This window comes from Dipodomys merriami, unplaced genomic scaffold (genome assembly GCF_024711535.1).
Source record: "Dipodomys merriami isolate MVZ:Mamm:240054 unplaced genomic scaffold, mDipMer1.0.p SCAF_15, whole genome shotgun sequence".
NCBI classification, from domain to species: domain Eukaryota; kingdom Metazoa; phylum Chordata; class Mammalia; order Rodentia; family Heteromyidae; genus Dipodomys; species Dipodomys merriami.
Window position 1 is genome coordinate 9,002,665 of NW_027202826.1, and position 17,416 is coordinate 9,020,080.

The 17,416-nt window shown below is 37.3% G+C and overlaps 1 protein-coding gene across 5 annotated transcripts in view; it reads right to left on the minus strand.

Moving 5' to 3' along the window:
* Iqcm (IQ motif containing M) overlaps window positions 1-17,416 on the minus strand; it is a 273,787-nt gene that overhangs the window by 80,291 nt on the left and 176,080 nt on the right. For all 5 annotated transcript variants that reach the window (XM_070022187.1, XM_070022183.1, XM_070022185.1 and 2 more), the window contains 2 exons: window positions 15,430-15,574; window positions 14,427-14,561 (listed from right to left, as the gene is read on the minus strand). In XM_070022187.1, coding sequence (XP_069878288.1) covers window positions 14,427-14,561; window positions 15,430-15,574 — 280 coding nt within the window. The remainder of the gene's footprint in view (window positions 1-14,426; window positions 14,562-15,429; window positions 15,575-17,416) is intronic.

Below are 17,416 nucleotides of genomic sequence, written 5' to 3' on the forward strand. Positions count from 1 at the left end.
TCTAGACAAAAGCATGAGATCCTATCTGAAAATCATGATGGAAATAAGGCACGGAAAATAATCAATGTGAAAATAGAACTCAGCTAAAGAACAGACAGAGGGAGAGAGAGAGAATGAGAGAGAGAAGTGAGAGTTGGGCAAGGTGCTGCTGAAGCATCTAAGACAGGCACGAGGAACAGCAGAGCAGGCTTGAGAGTGGAGCTAGACCACACACACACACACACACACACACACACACACACACACACACACACACACACACACACACACACACCATCTAAAGTTGGCTGAAGACAATAAGTAGCAGATAACAAATCCTATCATTTCATCCAGAGGGTCTATAGACAGATGATTGATAGGTAAGTAGCTGTTAGAAATAGATCAGATAGATACGTGATAAATAGATCAAAGAGATAGATACATAGATGGATAGATCATGAGATAGTCAGGTAGGTAGATGCAGCTTGATGCTATCTTTCAAATAGAGAAAGCATGATACAAACTTGAAATCTGTTTTCTATAGTTGGTAATTATTAGACTTTGGATTATCATTTTGAAAAATCATTCTAATTGTTTGGCTTGCAAAAAGTGATGTTTCCTGTGGTTCAATCAGATCACACACTAGGAAGAAATTTTACTCTGTAAAAATGTGAGGTTTGATATATACCATGCCTCTAAAACTCTGACAAGAGGTGGACAGCAAAGAAACAATACATAGTGAGCTTAGCATGGGTGTGTCGGCCACCACCTATGGTTATTACAGTGTGACCATAATGGCTACCATTTTAGAAATACTAAGCTACACGTCATGCGTGCTCTTCAATGTGCTTTCTATATCTTTCCTTGTTTATTCCCTACAGCAACATTGTCTTCTTCAGGTGAGAACATCCAGACACTGGGAGTTAACACAAGGTAACCAGACTGCCGTAAAATGTCACACCTTAAACCCACGAGATCTGATTACAGAGCTGGACTGGGAACGTGGATGGCCTCTTCACCAGGGAGGCTGGCAGTTTTGTCTGTTACCTCAGTGTAATTACTGGGGGCACGTCCTTTCAGATGATAAACGTGGTGATTCGCTTACCCAGAGCCTAAAGCCTCATGAACCATGCAGTGCTGCCTCTGGCGAAAAGCTAGCAGTGCTGAGGAAACAAAAGAGGAAAGAAAGAACTGTTTCTAGGCATGGTGGGCAGATGGCAGTACAAACGTGCTGTGGTGTGGTGCCATGTTCTCTCCTTACACACACAAACAGAATGCCCCTGCGGTTGCCACAGTCCAACTGGCTACAAATGAACAACTTCTACTAGCTCTTAACTTGATCCAAATGATTCCAGGGCAGCACAAAATCTCTGACTATCTGAAGGCATCCAAAGACATTACATTTACATACTTGTAAACCATTCATTCATTCACACTCTTCTACCTGGCTGCTTCCCGGTGAGCCTGTCCTCCTGCTTGGAAGCCTCTTCTATCCCCTATGCCCTGTAAGAACAGCTCACTCCCAAGACCCCAGACTGTCCTGTTGCTCTGCTGGTCAGCAACCATCTGCTGGTGGCTACTGGGCAGCTCCCAATCTCCCCAAGCTCTGTAAGGAAGCAGAACTCAGGGGACACCAGTTGTCTAACCACTGTAGGGCTGTGATTTCTCACCTGAGGCCAAGAATCCATTTTATCCATTCATTAGGTATCCTGTGAAACTAGGAAAATTGAGGGGAGGAGTCGGGTTGGGAAGGATGAGGGAGAGGGATAAAGAAGGTGAGTGGTGAAAAGAAGTGATACCTTTCAGGATGCATTGCATCCCTAAACTGGGTTGTTGAATGGTAACCCCATTGTACTCAAAGATAATAAAAAAAAAACAGTATAATAATAGGGCTGGAAAGGTGGCTCAGTGGTAGAATGCTTGCCTTTTATGCATGAGACCCTGGGTTCGATTCCTCAGCACCACATAAGCAGAAAAAGCCAGAAGTGGCGCTGTGGCTCAAGTGGGAGAGTGCTAGCCTTGAACTGAAGAACCGAGGGACAGTGCAGGCCCAGAATTCAGGCCCCACAACTGATAATAATAATAATAATAAATCAATGTTTCCCAAGTTCTCACCAAGTTAATCATGAATATTCTTCCTCACCACTCTCTAGATTGCTTCAGCTGAAAGTTACCAGCAGTTGGGACCTGGCCACCAAGAAAGATCTAAAGAATCACAAGTATGCAAAGGGAAAGAATCCCGTACTCCAGACACCTAAGAGAAGAAATAAAACTTCTAAACAGATGGTTCCTAATGGCATACACAAGGGAGACAGAAATCTTTCAACCAAATGAAGTAAGACAATATATTAAACTTAAAGACTTGCTGCAACATGAAAAAAACATCATTTTCTACTGATATCATTCACTGAATATAGTGGGGGGAAAGAATAAACATTGCCGAATCATGATTTAAGACCTAGAAGATATATGGGAGGAAATAATTTAAGAGGAAATAATTTAAGCTCAATACCTCTAGAGAAAAGCTAAGCTACCCATCAACATTTCCCAAAAGGGTAATGTGGAAATCAACATTTTATAAGAATAAAGCAATTGTGAAAAGGGAAGGGAATTAATCAAACAACAGAAGTTAGTTTTGATTGAACTAGTTTTATATACAAGTTCAAAAGGTTTCCAAACTTCCAGAGTTTCCATTGGGACTAGAGGAAATGATGTAAAAAAATAGGCATATTCTGGAAAAAAAATTAAAGAAAAATTCTTGCACAAATCCACAACGAAAAAGAGGAATGACTTATATCATCTCAGGCTGTATGAAAATATCACAGATTGGGTAGATTCAGCAACATTCAATATGGCGCGGGTAGAAGGCCCAGGAGCAAGCACTGCAGACCCAGGACACGCTGACTGCTGGTAGTCTGCTCCCTGGCTGGTAGCCAGATGCCTGGAGGATGTATCATCACTTGACAGCAGAAGAGCAGGAAGTAAGCCCTTTCCTATTTCCTCATAAAGGCATGGATCCTGCCACAAGAGCTCTATTTCTCAGTGCATTCTCCTTCCAAAGAATGTATCCCCAGACACCAGCACACCACGGAGGGAACGGGTAGGGCTCCAACATAGGAATTTTGAAGAGACACAAATGTTCATCCCATCCCATGAAATTAACTTACAAAGGGAAAAGAAACAGACAAGGTACTGGACTTCTCACATCGATAGAAAGTTAGAAGACAGTATACTAGGTTTTAAAGGATTAAATCAGCTTGGATTTTTTTCTAAGTTTTCTTTTCTTAAAAAATGGCAACGGTGTTTTATACGTCTTCTGAACATGATCGGATTACATTAGGTATTAAAAATATAAAGTGAGTTAGAATACATACTTGGAAATTAAAAGCACATATTTAAATGAATCCCTAGATTGATCCACAATTCTATTCCTAAATATATGTTCCCCAAGTCAGAGTGTGTATGCCCACCAAAAACTATGTTCATGACAGCTCTTATAATATCATTCTAAATAGGAAAGAAACCAAACATCCAACCAACAGGAGAATAAATAATTCATGAAAGACACAAAATGGGAATCTAAACAGTGATTTCAAATAAAATACCATTACACATGATATAGATAATTCCCACAGATACTTAAAGGAAGCCAGATGCAAAACAATGCACATACTTGATAAAGTTGCATGAATCTACACTAGTTGATGGGCATAAATGTCAGGCTGCTGCTCACCTCTTGGGTTGGGGATTGGCTGAGAAGGGCATAGGGGAATCTTTTCAGAGTTTAAGGACATATTCCAGACGTTGATCTGCAATTCATGTAGCCTTACACCTAAGATCTGTGAACCTCGGAGTGGTTGTTACACTTCACTAAATAGTTTACACATTAAATATATATATATTATATATATGCATGTGTGTGAGTGTATATATATATATAATATAATATATATATATATATATATATATATATATATATATATATATATATATATAATGGCTGGCTACTAGGAAGAAGTGAATAAACTGCCTTCTCCTGACAGAATTAACCCAATTCAAGGTTTACTTAGATCATATTTATGACATTGTGTGTCTTCACTGCAACAAGAGAACAACTAAAAATAAAGAAACTTGCTATATGAGAGCTAGAGATCAGGAAGAGAATGGTTTGAGGCCAACCTAAAAGAAAGTAAAGCTAACAAGACTCAGCTCAACCAAAAGCTGGGCACAGTGGTACATTTCTGTAATCTAAGCTACACAGGAGGCTAAGTGAGAAGATTGTGGTTCAGGATGGACCATGGAAAAGCTCAACCTATCTAAGAAAATAAGTAAAGTAAAAAGGGCTATGAATGATTCAAGTGACAAGAGCGCACTGGGACCGCTGAGCACTGATGTTCAAAACATTAGTCCCACCCATTTTTTAATGGAGGAAAATTCATACACATCTTTAATACAAGGAAAAAGGTAAAATCATTCATAACAAATGCTGAAAACAGTACACAGATAAACAATATGGTAAAAGTATACATCTAAATTCCCGTAAAATTTGAAAATGACTAATAGCAGAAAATCTTTGCAATCATTCAAAGCAAAAGATCTGACGTATAAGACTGAGAAAATGACCTAACTGTTTGGAGAGAAAATATTAAGAGCAATGATTAAAATTCTGATTATAAATCACTTACAAATCTAAAGACATCAATGTTTTCCTAAAACTAATATCCTAACATTATTAATTCAAAAAAAAATGAGAAATCTAAATTGAAGCAGTTACTCTAATGTCAACTCAAACAGCGATCCATGGGACTCCTCAAAGAGGAACTCGGACTAAATGTTCCAAGGTTTTACCTAACTTCTAAAGAACAAATAAATCCAATATTTTAATTAAACCTCCCTGAACTACAGAACATAATAGAAAAGTCTTCATTTATAAAAAACAACGCAGAGTTTTTTGAAGCCGTTCCTTCTACAGACTTCCTGAAAATAATTGAAATATTCCAAGTAAAGTATTACACATAGAATCCAACAACATCCAAACAAAATACACTTAATTTAGAAAAGTCTACAATGCCAATAGATTGCTCAATAAAATGGACTGAATCAAAATATCAAACCAAGATGTGTGATCACATGGAAGGAGGAAGGGAGAGAAAAATGCAATCATTATGTTCAATATACATTATGTAAAAATTGAACTACATAACTTGAGGGTAGGGAAAGGAGGGGAAAACACGGGGAAGAATAAAGGAAAGAGTAACATGGATCAAGATGTATTGTGCTCATACCCAGCCTTACAGAAATATAATCTCTTCATACAGCTACTTAATTTTTAAATGTGATCAATAAATGTTAAATTTGAAAGAGAAGCAAAATGAAATTGAGCAACTACTGCTAACAAAAACTTTAATGTAATAGACTCACACATCGATATATCAGCAGTAAGGGTCCTTAGGGAGACCTATGTATCTCAGCACGTATGAGAATTTAGCACAGTGCTGAATCACTTAACAATGGGAATAAGCCTCGAAAATTGTCATTATCTGTTTCATCCTTGCATGAACATTACCCAAATCTAGATGATGTTGCTTTCTTGCCTGACCTGACCTCTCAAAGTGGTAGAATTGTGGTGGCTAAAACTGATTCCAAGGTAAACCATGGTACCCTCTTCCACAGAAAACTTCAATCATATAGTTAAGACTACATGATAAACCATGATCAATAGTATGCAACACACCTGCGCCAGGAACATGGTCACTACAATTGTTACTCATTGTAGATGAGTTTATGGCCTATGATTTTATAAGCCTCATGTCACAGAACGCAGGATCATACCTGACACATAAGTGATCCATTTTGCTACAACTTGGCACTGGATGACTTATACTGTCAGTCGTACTCAGAATTTTTCAGCTTATCAATGGTTAATACAAAGGCATTGCATGACACATGACTCTGTACTAAAAAGCACAACCCATTGTGTATGAGTATAAGCAACACAGTAAAAAAAAAACCTTAAAAATGATACAACAGAATACCAAAAACATGGACAACAATGATAAAATATGAATAGGTAATTCATAGAAGAGCCACAGAAATATGAAGAGTAGCCAGAAAAAAATTAAATTAAGTTTAAATCACTTCATACTCCTCACACTGACAAATATACTGGGAATTTAGAAAAAAGGATATAACCACATTTTGCTTGTAAAACTTAAATTCTTCCAGTCTTTATTGTTCAGTACACATGCAATATATAAAATTCCTCTCCCTTATTGTTTGTGCCTGTCATCGTTGACCTCCATTCATTCATTTGTTGAAAACCGAACCCCACATCAGGTGGTAAAGAAGATGCAACACTCACGAGATCTCCAGTGAAGAGATCAGAGCCCTTAAAAGACCTGGCAGAGACTAGTGCTCTCTCTCTCTACCACATGTAGAAAAGCAGCTGGCATCTCTCTGCAAGCCAGGAAGCGTGTCCTCATCAGGGGGTATTTGCTGGTCCCCCATAGACTCCTGACTTCAGAACTATGAGAAATGGCTACTGTTGATAGCACGCAGCCTATGCAGTTTGCTAAAGCCTGAGATGATTAAGGTCTGCATAGGTGTTTTTCAAGTCTATAAAGACACTAGTAAAACTCAAAAAGAGAAGTGGTGCAAGATTTGCTCAGGGATGGAATACAGGGCCTTACAAAGTTAAGGCAAACACAGGCCCAGCCTCGTCCAAAGAGCTAGAGTGCCAGACTTGGGCAAAAAGCTAAGGAACAGTGCCCAGGCCCTGAGTTCAAGCCCCAGTGTTGGTGCCTGTGCGCACGCACACACACACTCACACACACACAAATAGCCTAGAGAAAGAAACAAACATCTGTGTACTCAGTACTCTAAGAAACAAACAAACAAAAAAAGATCTGAATCTCCTTCATACTCACACAGGAACAACAACAAAAATAATATGGTACTTAGAAACAAAACAATTATGAACTCCTATGGGAGGAGAAGTAAAGAAACACTTATTAAAATATAAAAAGAAACTTCAATAGATAGCCTATTAATAAGCACAATGATTTAACATAAAAAATAAATCAACTCCCTACAAATTATCTGCAGATTAAGTTGCATTCTTAATGGAAATGGAAAGACTAATTTTTACATTTGTATAGAAGTAAGAAGGCCTAAGAAGTTCATTATATCAAGCAGAGCGATTTCCATTTTTTTCTTTTCATATTCCAATGAGTGAGAATGATATTATAGAGAATATCTTTTAATAGATTCAACTTTATTTCTTACTGAAAAAAAACCTGGGAATATTAACTTTCTTACAACTAAATTATTGATTTCTCCGTTTAAAACTTATTTGATACATTAATATATTATGAAACTTTGGTTAAAATTCTCTACTTATTATTTGATCTTAAACATAAATCAGTGTGCTAGAAAATATTCACATTAAATTATAGATACACACTCAACTTTTGAACCTTTTCTAATTAGTTCTATGAATGGAATTCCACACACACAAAAAAAGCAAAGATTCACACATCTGCCGTTGTTATACACAACCATCAGTGCTGATGGTTTTTGCAGTAATAACACACATATTATGCAAATAGACTTATCTGGGCACATCTGTATTTACTGCCACAGAAGACAGATGCAGGAAGAAGAATATGAAAATTTAGTCCTCTATATCCAAACTAGTGAAAAACATCAGCTGAAAGCGAGTCCTACTAAAGACCAAGAACAACACTTTCATAGTAAGACCATGAAACATTTATATGAAATGCCTGGAGAAACACAAACAAACTATGCCCCAAAGAAGTTGACTCTAGAAACATCTCTTTGGACTGGCCAGCATGACTTCTAAACCATACTGTTACCCAATGATACTCACACAGTGATTTTCAAGTGAACATAGTCAGTTGTCAATCGTGAAAATCAGTAGGCCCAAATGAAACCTTTCACCTTAATAACAGCAACTTCCAGCAAGAGATTTGGTTTTTACAAACTGAAGTTCTCCTTTCAACCCCACTAATAATTTATTATTATTCGCCTCAGTTCCTTGGAGGACAAGGCTGTCTTATTGAGCAAAGCAAAAACTTCTTTACAAAGTGTCAGTGAGAAAAGCTAGAACACATTCATTACTTAAGACAACTTAAGAAATGGACTGAGTGAGAAATACAAACGTTCTATGTGACTGTAACAAGGTAGAAACTACTTTAAAATCCTCTGGAAGTTCTTTTTCCCCCCTGGACTGTCAGAAATAACAGAATTTGGCTCAAGAAATGTCAGAGAAAAAAAAAGGCAGCGTTTAATGTTATATTTATAATGTGGAAATAACCATGCTATATTAAAATCTTGCATTTCGTAAGAAGTTATGAGAATATTTTTATATCCATGTGCCTTTCACTCATCAGATCATTGCATTGTCTCTCATCAGGGAGTTCATCCTCCTGGTATTATTGGAATTTAATCATATAAAACAAAGACTTGCCGATGCTTCTCTCACCTCAGGAGTACTGGATGTGGGACCTTAATAAACAGCGATCTAACAAAAGGAGCCTAAAGCCTTGCTCTCTAACAGACTTATGAAAGTAATTATACCTTTATTGAAGCTACACCATTCCCCAACTCCTGCTGCTCCACTGTTTCTTAAAGTTGGTTATTTTCTACTTATGCAAACAGACAAGACTTTCGAAGAATCACTAGTAAATTAATATTACACAACTTAATCAGCTTCTCTGTGCTGCTTGTATAACAATGAGACAAATATTTCAACCCCAAAAATAGAAGACTCAAAGGTTTTGAAAATCAATGCAGACCAGCTAATTAGGGTAGGTTACTAATTGAGCAACAATTCACCTGACTATATGACAGGAAAAGAGGGAAATGGAAAAATCTTTCTCAAAGTCGTGACCACTCCCAGGGGTGTTTGGAGCCTTGAACAGCCAGCACTGGGGTGTATGGAGGGATTAACAGAGTGAAATGATGTAAGATGTCTCAAAAAGATCAGGGGAAAGAAGAGGGAGAGCTGCGGCTTGGATTAGCAGGGGATGATCTTTTAGGGTTGATCTATGCCCTGGGGTTTGCTCTCTACTTTATTCAGAGCTAACTATACAAAAACAATGCTGACTTGTGCATGACATCTAGTTTGAAAACATCTACTTCCAATAAACAGATGATAAGAAAATAGGGATTCAAGGTGCCATTTATATATTTAAAAATTGTTTTTAACAAAACCAAAAAGCAGCAGCACCACTCAAGAGTACTTGCCGTCACGGTTGAGTTTTGCAAACATTTTAATTTCATTTTAATTTCAGAAAGTAAACTTAAAAAAAAGTTCTATTTAATGTTGTAAAACTCCTGGAAAGCTTTAACATCCAAGCATCTAACAATTAGATATGTGAATAAATGATATAGAACCACTGGGTAGCATTTTCATTATTTTTAACCTGCGTATTTCTATTGTTATTAGTTTTAACTTCTCTGGGATTTAAGTGGACAGCCAGTGAAGATCTTTCCTGCTTTCATTATCTTCAGCTTTTCAGATCAGTCTCTAAGTACAAGCCCAAGTTACTTCCTTCTCCCAAAGGAAGACTTTCAGACAAAAATCATGTTCTCAGTCACAAAATTTTTGTTACCATAGTGACAAGAATACAGAATTTTAAAAAATGAAGCTAAAAATACCCAAGGACACACAGAGTTTTAGGGATTTGACCTACTTGGTGCCATACACTGAAGAAATTAATCAATTGAATTAACTACACTTGCATTAGGTGAAACAGTCTATTGGATGAGAATATGTGTGGGTTGCATATCTAGATCTATGATCTACAATCAAAGAAGTCAGTATGAATGAAGATGACTGACAGACTTAAATGCATACAATCTGGTTCTCTGAAAAGTGGAATGTGTATATGTGTGTGTGTGTGTGTATGTGTGTGTGTGTGTGTGTGTGTGTCAGTAGGAATGAAAAATCCATTACTTTTGCTTCTTTTCCCATAATTTTTTCTATTTCTTTAGAATATTTCTTCCATTTTGAATTGAAGTTTTGTATGCACCATAATTGTTTTTAAATGGTAGAGCCGGACATTAGACCTATAATTGAAATTATATATATGAAAGAATCTTAGACATTATAATAAAAGCAATCTGTCTTTTAAATGAAGTTTTATTTTGAGAATCCTAGTTAGTAAGATTTTGACATTGATCGACATGCATTGTATTCATAACCTGCTCTGTTGAACGGCAACTCTGTGTACAACTACTTAAAGATAATAGTAAAAAAATTAAAAACAAGAATTTTAACAGATTCAGTCATCTACAGATGTCTACTATTCTGCAAAGCATGAAGCTAGCCTATAAAAGATAAACAAAACACATTGTGCAGTCTAAGGTGTTTTGCTGTTTGGTTGTTTTCACATAGTTCTAGGGAGTAAATCCAGAAGCTATACATGATGGACAAGCAGTCAACCATTGAGCCACATTCCCATTCCAGTATTTCTATCATTCATGTAATTTTATTTTTAGAAGCTAATATTTAAAGTATGTCCACATAACCAAATGAGAAAAACACTAATCTTGCGATGAAAACCTGGGATTTTTTTTCACGTTTATCAATGTGCTTTAAAAGTCTATCTCTAGGAAGTGACTTAAATGGTACAGTGCTCACCTTGAGCAAAAGAAGCTCAGAGTACAAGCCCCAGGATCTGCAAAAAAGCAAAGAAGTCTATTTCTTCTTGGGAGCTAGCGGCCCACGCCTATATTCCTGGCTACTCAGGAAGCTGAGATCTGAGGACTGCGGTTCAAAGCCAACCCAGGCAGAAAAGTCTGTCAGACTTTTATCCAATTAACCACCAGAAAACCAGAAGTGGAGCTGTGGTTCAAAGTAATAGAGCGCTAGTCTTAAGCAAAAAAGCAAAGGGGGACTGGGAAGGTGGCTCAGTGGTCGAGTGCTTGACTCAGATGCATGAGGCTCTGGGTTCGATTCCTCAGCACCATATAAGCAGAAAAAGCCAGAAGTGGACCTGTGGCCCAAGTGGTAGAGTGCTAGCCTTGAGCTGAACAGCTGACAGACAGTGCCCAGGCCTAGAGTCCAGGCCTCATGACTGACAAAAAAAAAAGGAAAAAAAAAGCTAAGGGATAATGCCCTGGGGAGTTCAAGCTCCAAAACTGATAAAATAAATAAATAATTCATCTATAATTACTGTCAATATTTAGTCATTTCAAACATAAGAAATAACTTTCCAAATATAAGAATGTGAATATGAATATTAAAGAGAAGGATATTCATAATAATAGCAAATATTTGTTGTGTACTTATAGGACACCTATTTTACATGAATGATTTCATTTATGACTTACAACAATCCAATGACTTAGATATTATCTGCCTTTTATTGTGGAGAAGAAAAAGGGATAGGAAAGAGAAAACCTTATCCAAGGACTGTAGTTAATCAGGTACAGCCAGGAAATATTCCAGCAAGCTAAATGCTCTAAATTTAATCCATTATAATACACTCCAAATTAACCAGTGGAGGGAATAATCCCTATGAAGCTATTAACTTGAAAGAAGTCTTATATTTTAAAGTCTTATATTTTAGACACAGTAGTAACCTGTGTCTAAAATATTCATTATACTTGGCTGCATTTAACTGTTAAAATGCTATTATTTATGATAAAGAAAACTAAAAATAAGAAATATCTGACAGTCCTAGAGTATTCATACAAAATATTATTCTTTCATAAATAATACTGTAAAATATATTTATGCTAAGAAATGTAAGTATTTTGAAGCAAAAAATACATGGTCAAACAATATGTAGAAAATACAGATTTTTTTTCCCATAGTCAGTATTTTGTCACTAAGGAAAAAGTTGAGGGTGAGGCTGATTGGAATATAGTATAAACATGAAAATGGAAAAAGAAAACCAGTGCAGCAATGAAATCCTTTCCTGTGTAACTAAGATGTGGCAATAAAAAGGAAAAATATAAATAAATAATTTTGAATTCAATCAACTATCACAACCACAGAAAATGTAGTGACTTAGGTTTCTTTATCTGTGCTAATATAGGGGTATAATGGTGGCTAATGTTCATAGATAGAGGTGGGTTCATCTGCACCATCAACAAAGGGAAGAAACTTCAAAACCAATCTTTGATCTGGTCATTTTGACGCTACTTAACCTTCCATTCTCCCATTTCTCACAAAAGACCTTGCTGAGAGGAAGAGTTAAAGCTTATAATTCTATCAGTAGATGGGCAAATAAACTGAATATTTATGAAATGCAAAAGTACAAATAGTCAATCAATTCATGAACACCTTTAAGCCATCAGGAAAATACATATGGAAACCACACTGATATTACACCTCAGCTCTGTCAGAATGATTATCAAGAAAAAAACAAATAAAATGCTGGTGAGGATAGGGGAGAAAAGAAGTCCTATTCACTGCTGATGTGAATGTCAATTAGTGCAGCTACTGTGGATCAGTATGGAAGCTCATAACAAAATTAAGAATAGAAGTCTCAAACGATGTAGTCATTTCCAGGAATACACAAAAAAGAATTAAAGGCAGTTCACTACCATCATGGTTGTGGCTCTGTTCAGAACAGCTGTATTTTGGAATCAGCTTAGATAGCCACTGATGGATGAACAAAAATGTGGTATAGATACATCATGGAGTTTTACTCAGCCATAAAGAAAAATGAAATCATGTTGTTTCCAGGAACACGGCTAGAACTAGAAATCACCATGTTAGGAGAAATAAGTCAGTCTCATAAAGATGAGCACTGTGTGCTTTCTCCAATCTGTGGAAGTTAGAGGAAAACAAGACACAGGCTACTGGAAAGATGGCAGGGGAAGGGAAAGGTGAGGTTGAGGAGAGGGGTAATAACAAATGCAACTGAAGGGGCAAATATGATCAGTAAACGTTATGCACATTATGACGATGTAATGATGAAACCTTTTACTATGTACAATTTAATATATGCCAATAAGATAGAGCCAAAATCCCACATCTGAGTATTTATCCAAGAGAAGTATAATGAGTATGTCAAAGAAATACCTGCACTTTCATGTTCATTGGAATACTCTTCATAGAAGTAACCAAGAAAGCGGAATCAAGTTAGGTGTCTATGAAAGGATGAACAGATTTAAATGTCTGTTGACAGATGAATAGATTTAAAACTATAGTTCCTATACACAATGAAATACTCTCTTCAGCCTGAAAGAGAAGGAAATTCTGTCATTCATGACAAAAATAAATCTAGATAACATCGTGCTAAATAAAATAAACCAGACACAGAATGACAAACACCGAATGGCATCAATTATTCGAATATGACAACGGGAACTCAGAAGAGCTCAGTGGAGAATGGTGCTAGCAAGAGCAGAGTGTTTGGTGAAATGGGAAATGTTGGTTATGGTGGTCAAATTTTACTTCCCTTGTTAATGAGTTATGGGGCTATAATTACTGTACAGCGTTCTCAAAGCAAGTTTAAAGAGGAGGAAAGAAATAATAATTCTGTACTGTTTACTTGAAATTTGCTAAGTACATTTTAAGTGAACTCACACCATGCACAGATCTACAGAGAGAAGGGTAACTTGGTGGTAACTGATGCACTACTTAACTTGGTGCATCTGTATATCAAATCATCACATTATGCACCTTGAATACTTCTTTATTATTCATATTTCAGTAAATCTTGGAAATGAAAGAAAAGCTGAAAAGAAGGAATTGAGGGGTGTACATTAGGGTTGCTTATTTACAGCTTACTGCAGCTCTGCCTCCTTACTCATCTTTAGGAAGAGAGAAACCGTTATCCTTTTACTTATTTACTATCCAGAGAAGAAATTGTTTTCTAACTATAAAATCCTTCTATTCTAAAATAGCTTACAATTCTTGTACCTTTGCACTGGACTCTGTGACAAATTTGAATATGCAAAGTCCCCCAGAGGATGCTCACTGAAGATTTGGTCTCCGGTTGGGTGCACTAGTTCAGAATGTTCTAGAAACTGCAATGTTGGACCCTAGGTAGAGGAAGCAGATCTCTGGAAGGGGAGTGGAGGGGGGAGTTGTTTGGAGGTAAGTCTTATCCTCAGGGTCTCTGTCTCTTCCTGTTCCTGTCCTCCAGGAAGTGAGCAGGCTCTGACACAGACACATGCCACCCTAGATCCAGAAACACCAAAGCCAAGGACCTCATAGATCCTACTTAAGTTGGTGAGGCCAGGACTGAAACCCCCCAAAGCGGAAGCCCAACACAATGACTCCTCTAGGTTGTTTTTTTCTCAGGTTCACGTCCCACCAACAGGAAAAGCATCTAAGACTCTCAGATGGAAACAAGTTATATTATACTGAAGTATACACTTAAAGAACCAGGGACCAATGAGGAGGGAGGAGAGGGGGAGGCAGGAAGAAGAGAAGAGGAAAAGGTGAATGGTTCAATACTCGCCTTTGATGAACTGCTCCCAGTAATCATCAATTTGTTTCTGGGTTGGGAAATGGCCACACTCATTAAAGTACTTAAGTAGCTCACTCTTTTGCAATCCTTTCCAGTCTTCTCTCTTGGCAAACATGGTTTCATAGACTAAAAGTCCAGGAAGATAAAGAAAATATTTACTTTATAAGTAACACACCACATATAAGTCAGCTAAATGCAACTTCACTTTCACATCTACAGCTACGTCTCAGGATTACAGAAGCACTGTCTCCGCCTGTGGGCAAAGGGTAGATGGCGGGGCTTCTCCCTCCCGCCCAGACAGCCCATTCCACCCCAGGAAAACCCAGACCGGGTTCTCCTACTACACTGGGCTCTTCCATATTGCATGGCAATTGATCAGAGATCTGACATAAATCAACACTCAATCCAAAAGCTATAGATATTATACAATATATATATATGGAATACATATATTATATTGTATTATAATGTATATAACATATACATAGTACCTATGGAATATATATATATTATATAGGATATATACAATGGTTAAAAATACATTCAGTGTTCAAAAAGAAATGTATTCATTACGGGACTTGTGTAACTGCAAACCCCTCTGTCCATCACCTTTTCAACAAAAATAAAAATTTTAAGTTAAAAACAACCCCAAATCCTTGGTGATAGATACCACACAGCTAGAAAAAGAAGAAAAAATTAAAAACAAATAAAAATATCCTTTTGGGTTGGAGGCATGGCTCAAATGGTAGAGTGCAAGCCTCTGAGCTAAAGTAATCAAGCAGTGAGTTTGAGTCTCAGTCTTGGGGGGAAAAAAGAAAAAGAAAAATATATTCAGTATACATATTTTTTTGGTTTTTTGTATATATCCTGCATATAAGTATATATACATATATATCCTAATGCCTATTAGGATAGATATCCTATAGATATATTTACAATGGTTAAACAACTAATTCCAACCTTAGAGTCAAATCAAAAATATAGCCTCACTTACATTTCTTCCTGTCCATCCATTCCTCTAGCTCTATCAAGTTCATGACTTGTCGCGTCTTCCAAAGGCCAAGCCGATGTCTCACACGGTAGATCAGTCTCCGATACATGTCCATAACTGATCTCAAATCCCGTCCGTGATACAAGGCCTATAGCACAATAAAGTAAACAGTAAAGCTCTTTGCCTGACTTACTCCTTTTCAGCTGTTTCTGTGGCTGTGTTTGGTGGCAGTGTGTAGTATTTCCTGCCCGTGGTGGTGACGAGGTGACATTGTGGAGTAACGGGAACCCCCCAGCGGCCCTGTGCATTGCTCTCTCATCACATCTTACCCCCTGTAGAGTAAAGGTTTTGACAATGGCCCTTCCTAGGTTCACGTGCAGATGTTTCTGTTTTGTAGCATGTTAAATCAGAAAGACGAAAAGTCTATTGAAGTGTTATTGTGACTTGGTTTTGTAACAGATGCATACCTAAGTTATTCACTGTAGTAGCTTCTGTTTCCTTTGATAATTATACAGTCATGTCTTATTTTTCACTGGGCTTTTTCAGCCACAGACAAAACATGAAATCCTTCCTAAAAATTAACTAAAGCAACCAGATGTTGGTGGCTCACACCTGTAATCCTACCTACTCAGGAGGCTGAGATATGAGAATCATGGTCTGGGCAGAAAAGTCCCTGTGAGAAGATTATCTCCAATGAACCACTCAGAAGCTGAAGTGGCACTGTGGCTCAAGTGGTAGAGTGCTATCTTTGCACAAAGAGCTCAGGGACAGGGCCCAGGCCCTACGTTCAAGCCCTGTGACCACCAACAACAAACTAAAGCAAATAGGTTTGGAACATAGATAAAGTGGTAGAACTCTTACATAGCAAGCACAAGACTCTAGATTGAATCTTCTTCTCACTAGAGTACTATTGAATAAATAAATGTTGTCTTCCAGGTACCTGGGGCCAAAACATTTGTGTAATAAAACTCTTGTGTCTAACTTACATCGCTTACACCATAGGGTCCATAAGTACACTACAGGATTTGGTTGCTGCACCTTTCTGGTGTCTGGTGTTTTTTTTTTTTTAAGATAAAGGGTGAGCCACATGCTATTGAATTTCCAAAACATTAAAGACTGACATATGGGATATTGCTATGTCAACCTTAAAACTCCCAATTTCTAATAATGCTCCAGTTCTACGTACTCAGCAAAAATTATTCAATGCCTTACTTCAACCTCCAGCTGCTCAAATGTTTCAGAATTTCAGTGTCTTTGTCCAACAGCAACTGAAATTCTACGCATGTACGTATTGAAATCAATGCAACATAGACACAACCCACTGAGGAAATTACTCTGCTGTTGTGTCATTATGATTTTTTAGGACCATTGCTACTGATTCCAAACCAACAACAGACACAAAACAAAAGGGCATTATGGATGTTGACAAATATGGTCATACCTAAATGATCTCGTGGTTGTGTGACAAGATACTCAATACTGCTTCAGTATTTCCAAATACACTGAAGCTGGGAGCATTTAACATGAAATGGTGTCAACTGCACAGTCCCTTGAGCATTCTTTTTTTAATTAATAACTTTTTTATTGTAAAAATACTGTACAGAGTGGTTACAATTACATGAGCAAGGTAAGGAGTACATTTCTTATCAAGCATTGTTACCTCCTCCTTTGTTTCCCCTTCCCATCCCTGCCCTCCCATCTCCCCCGCCACACCTCCCCCAGCCACCAAAGTTGTAAGTTCATTTTTCGACATAACATCTTGTACATCTCATTGGTGCAATGGGTCCCCCTGTATCCCTATTTAAATGATTTGTTTTTTCCCTTCCCCTCCACAAATTATACCAACATCAAATACAGTGAAAGCAGGGGTTACACCATGGGGGAAGGACACACAAAGCAACAAAGAAATCATCTTATAAATATGTTAGAACAATAGCAAGAAAGAAAAACCATTTGAGTCCTTATCTTGGGGTTCATTTCACCTAACATC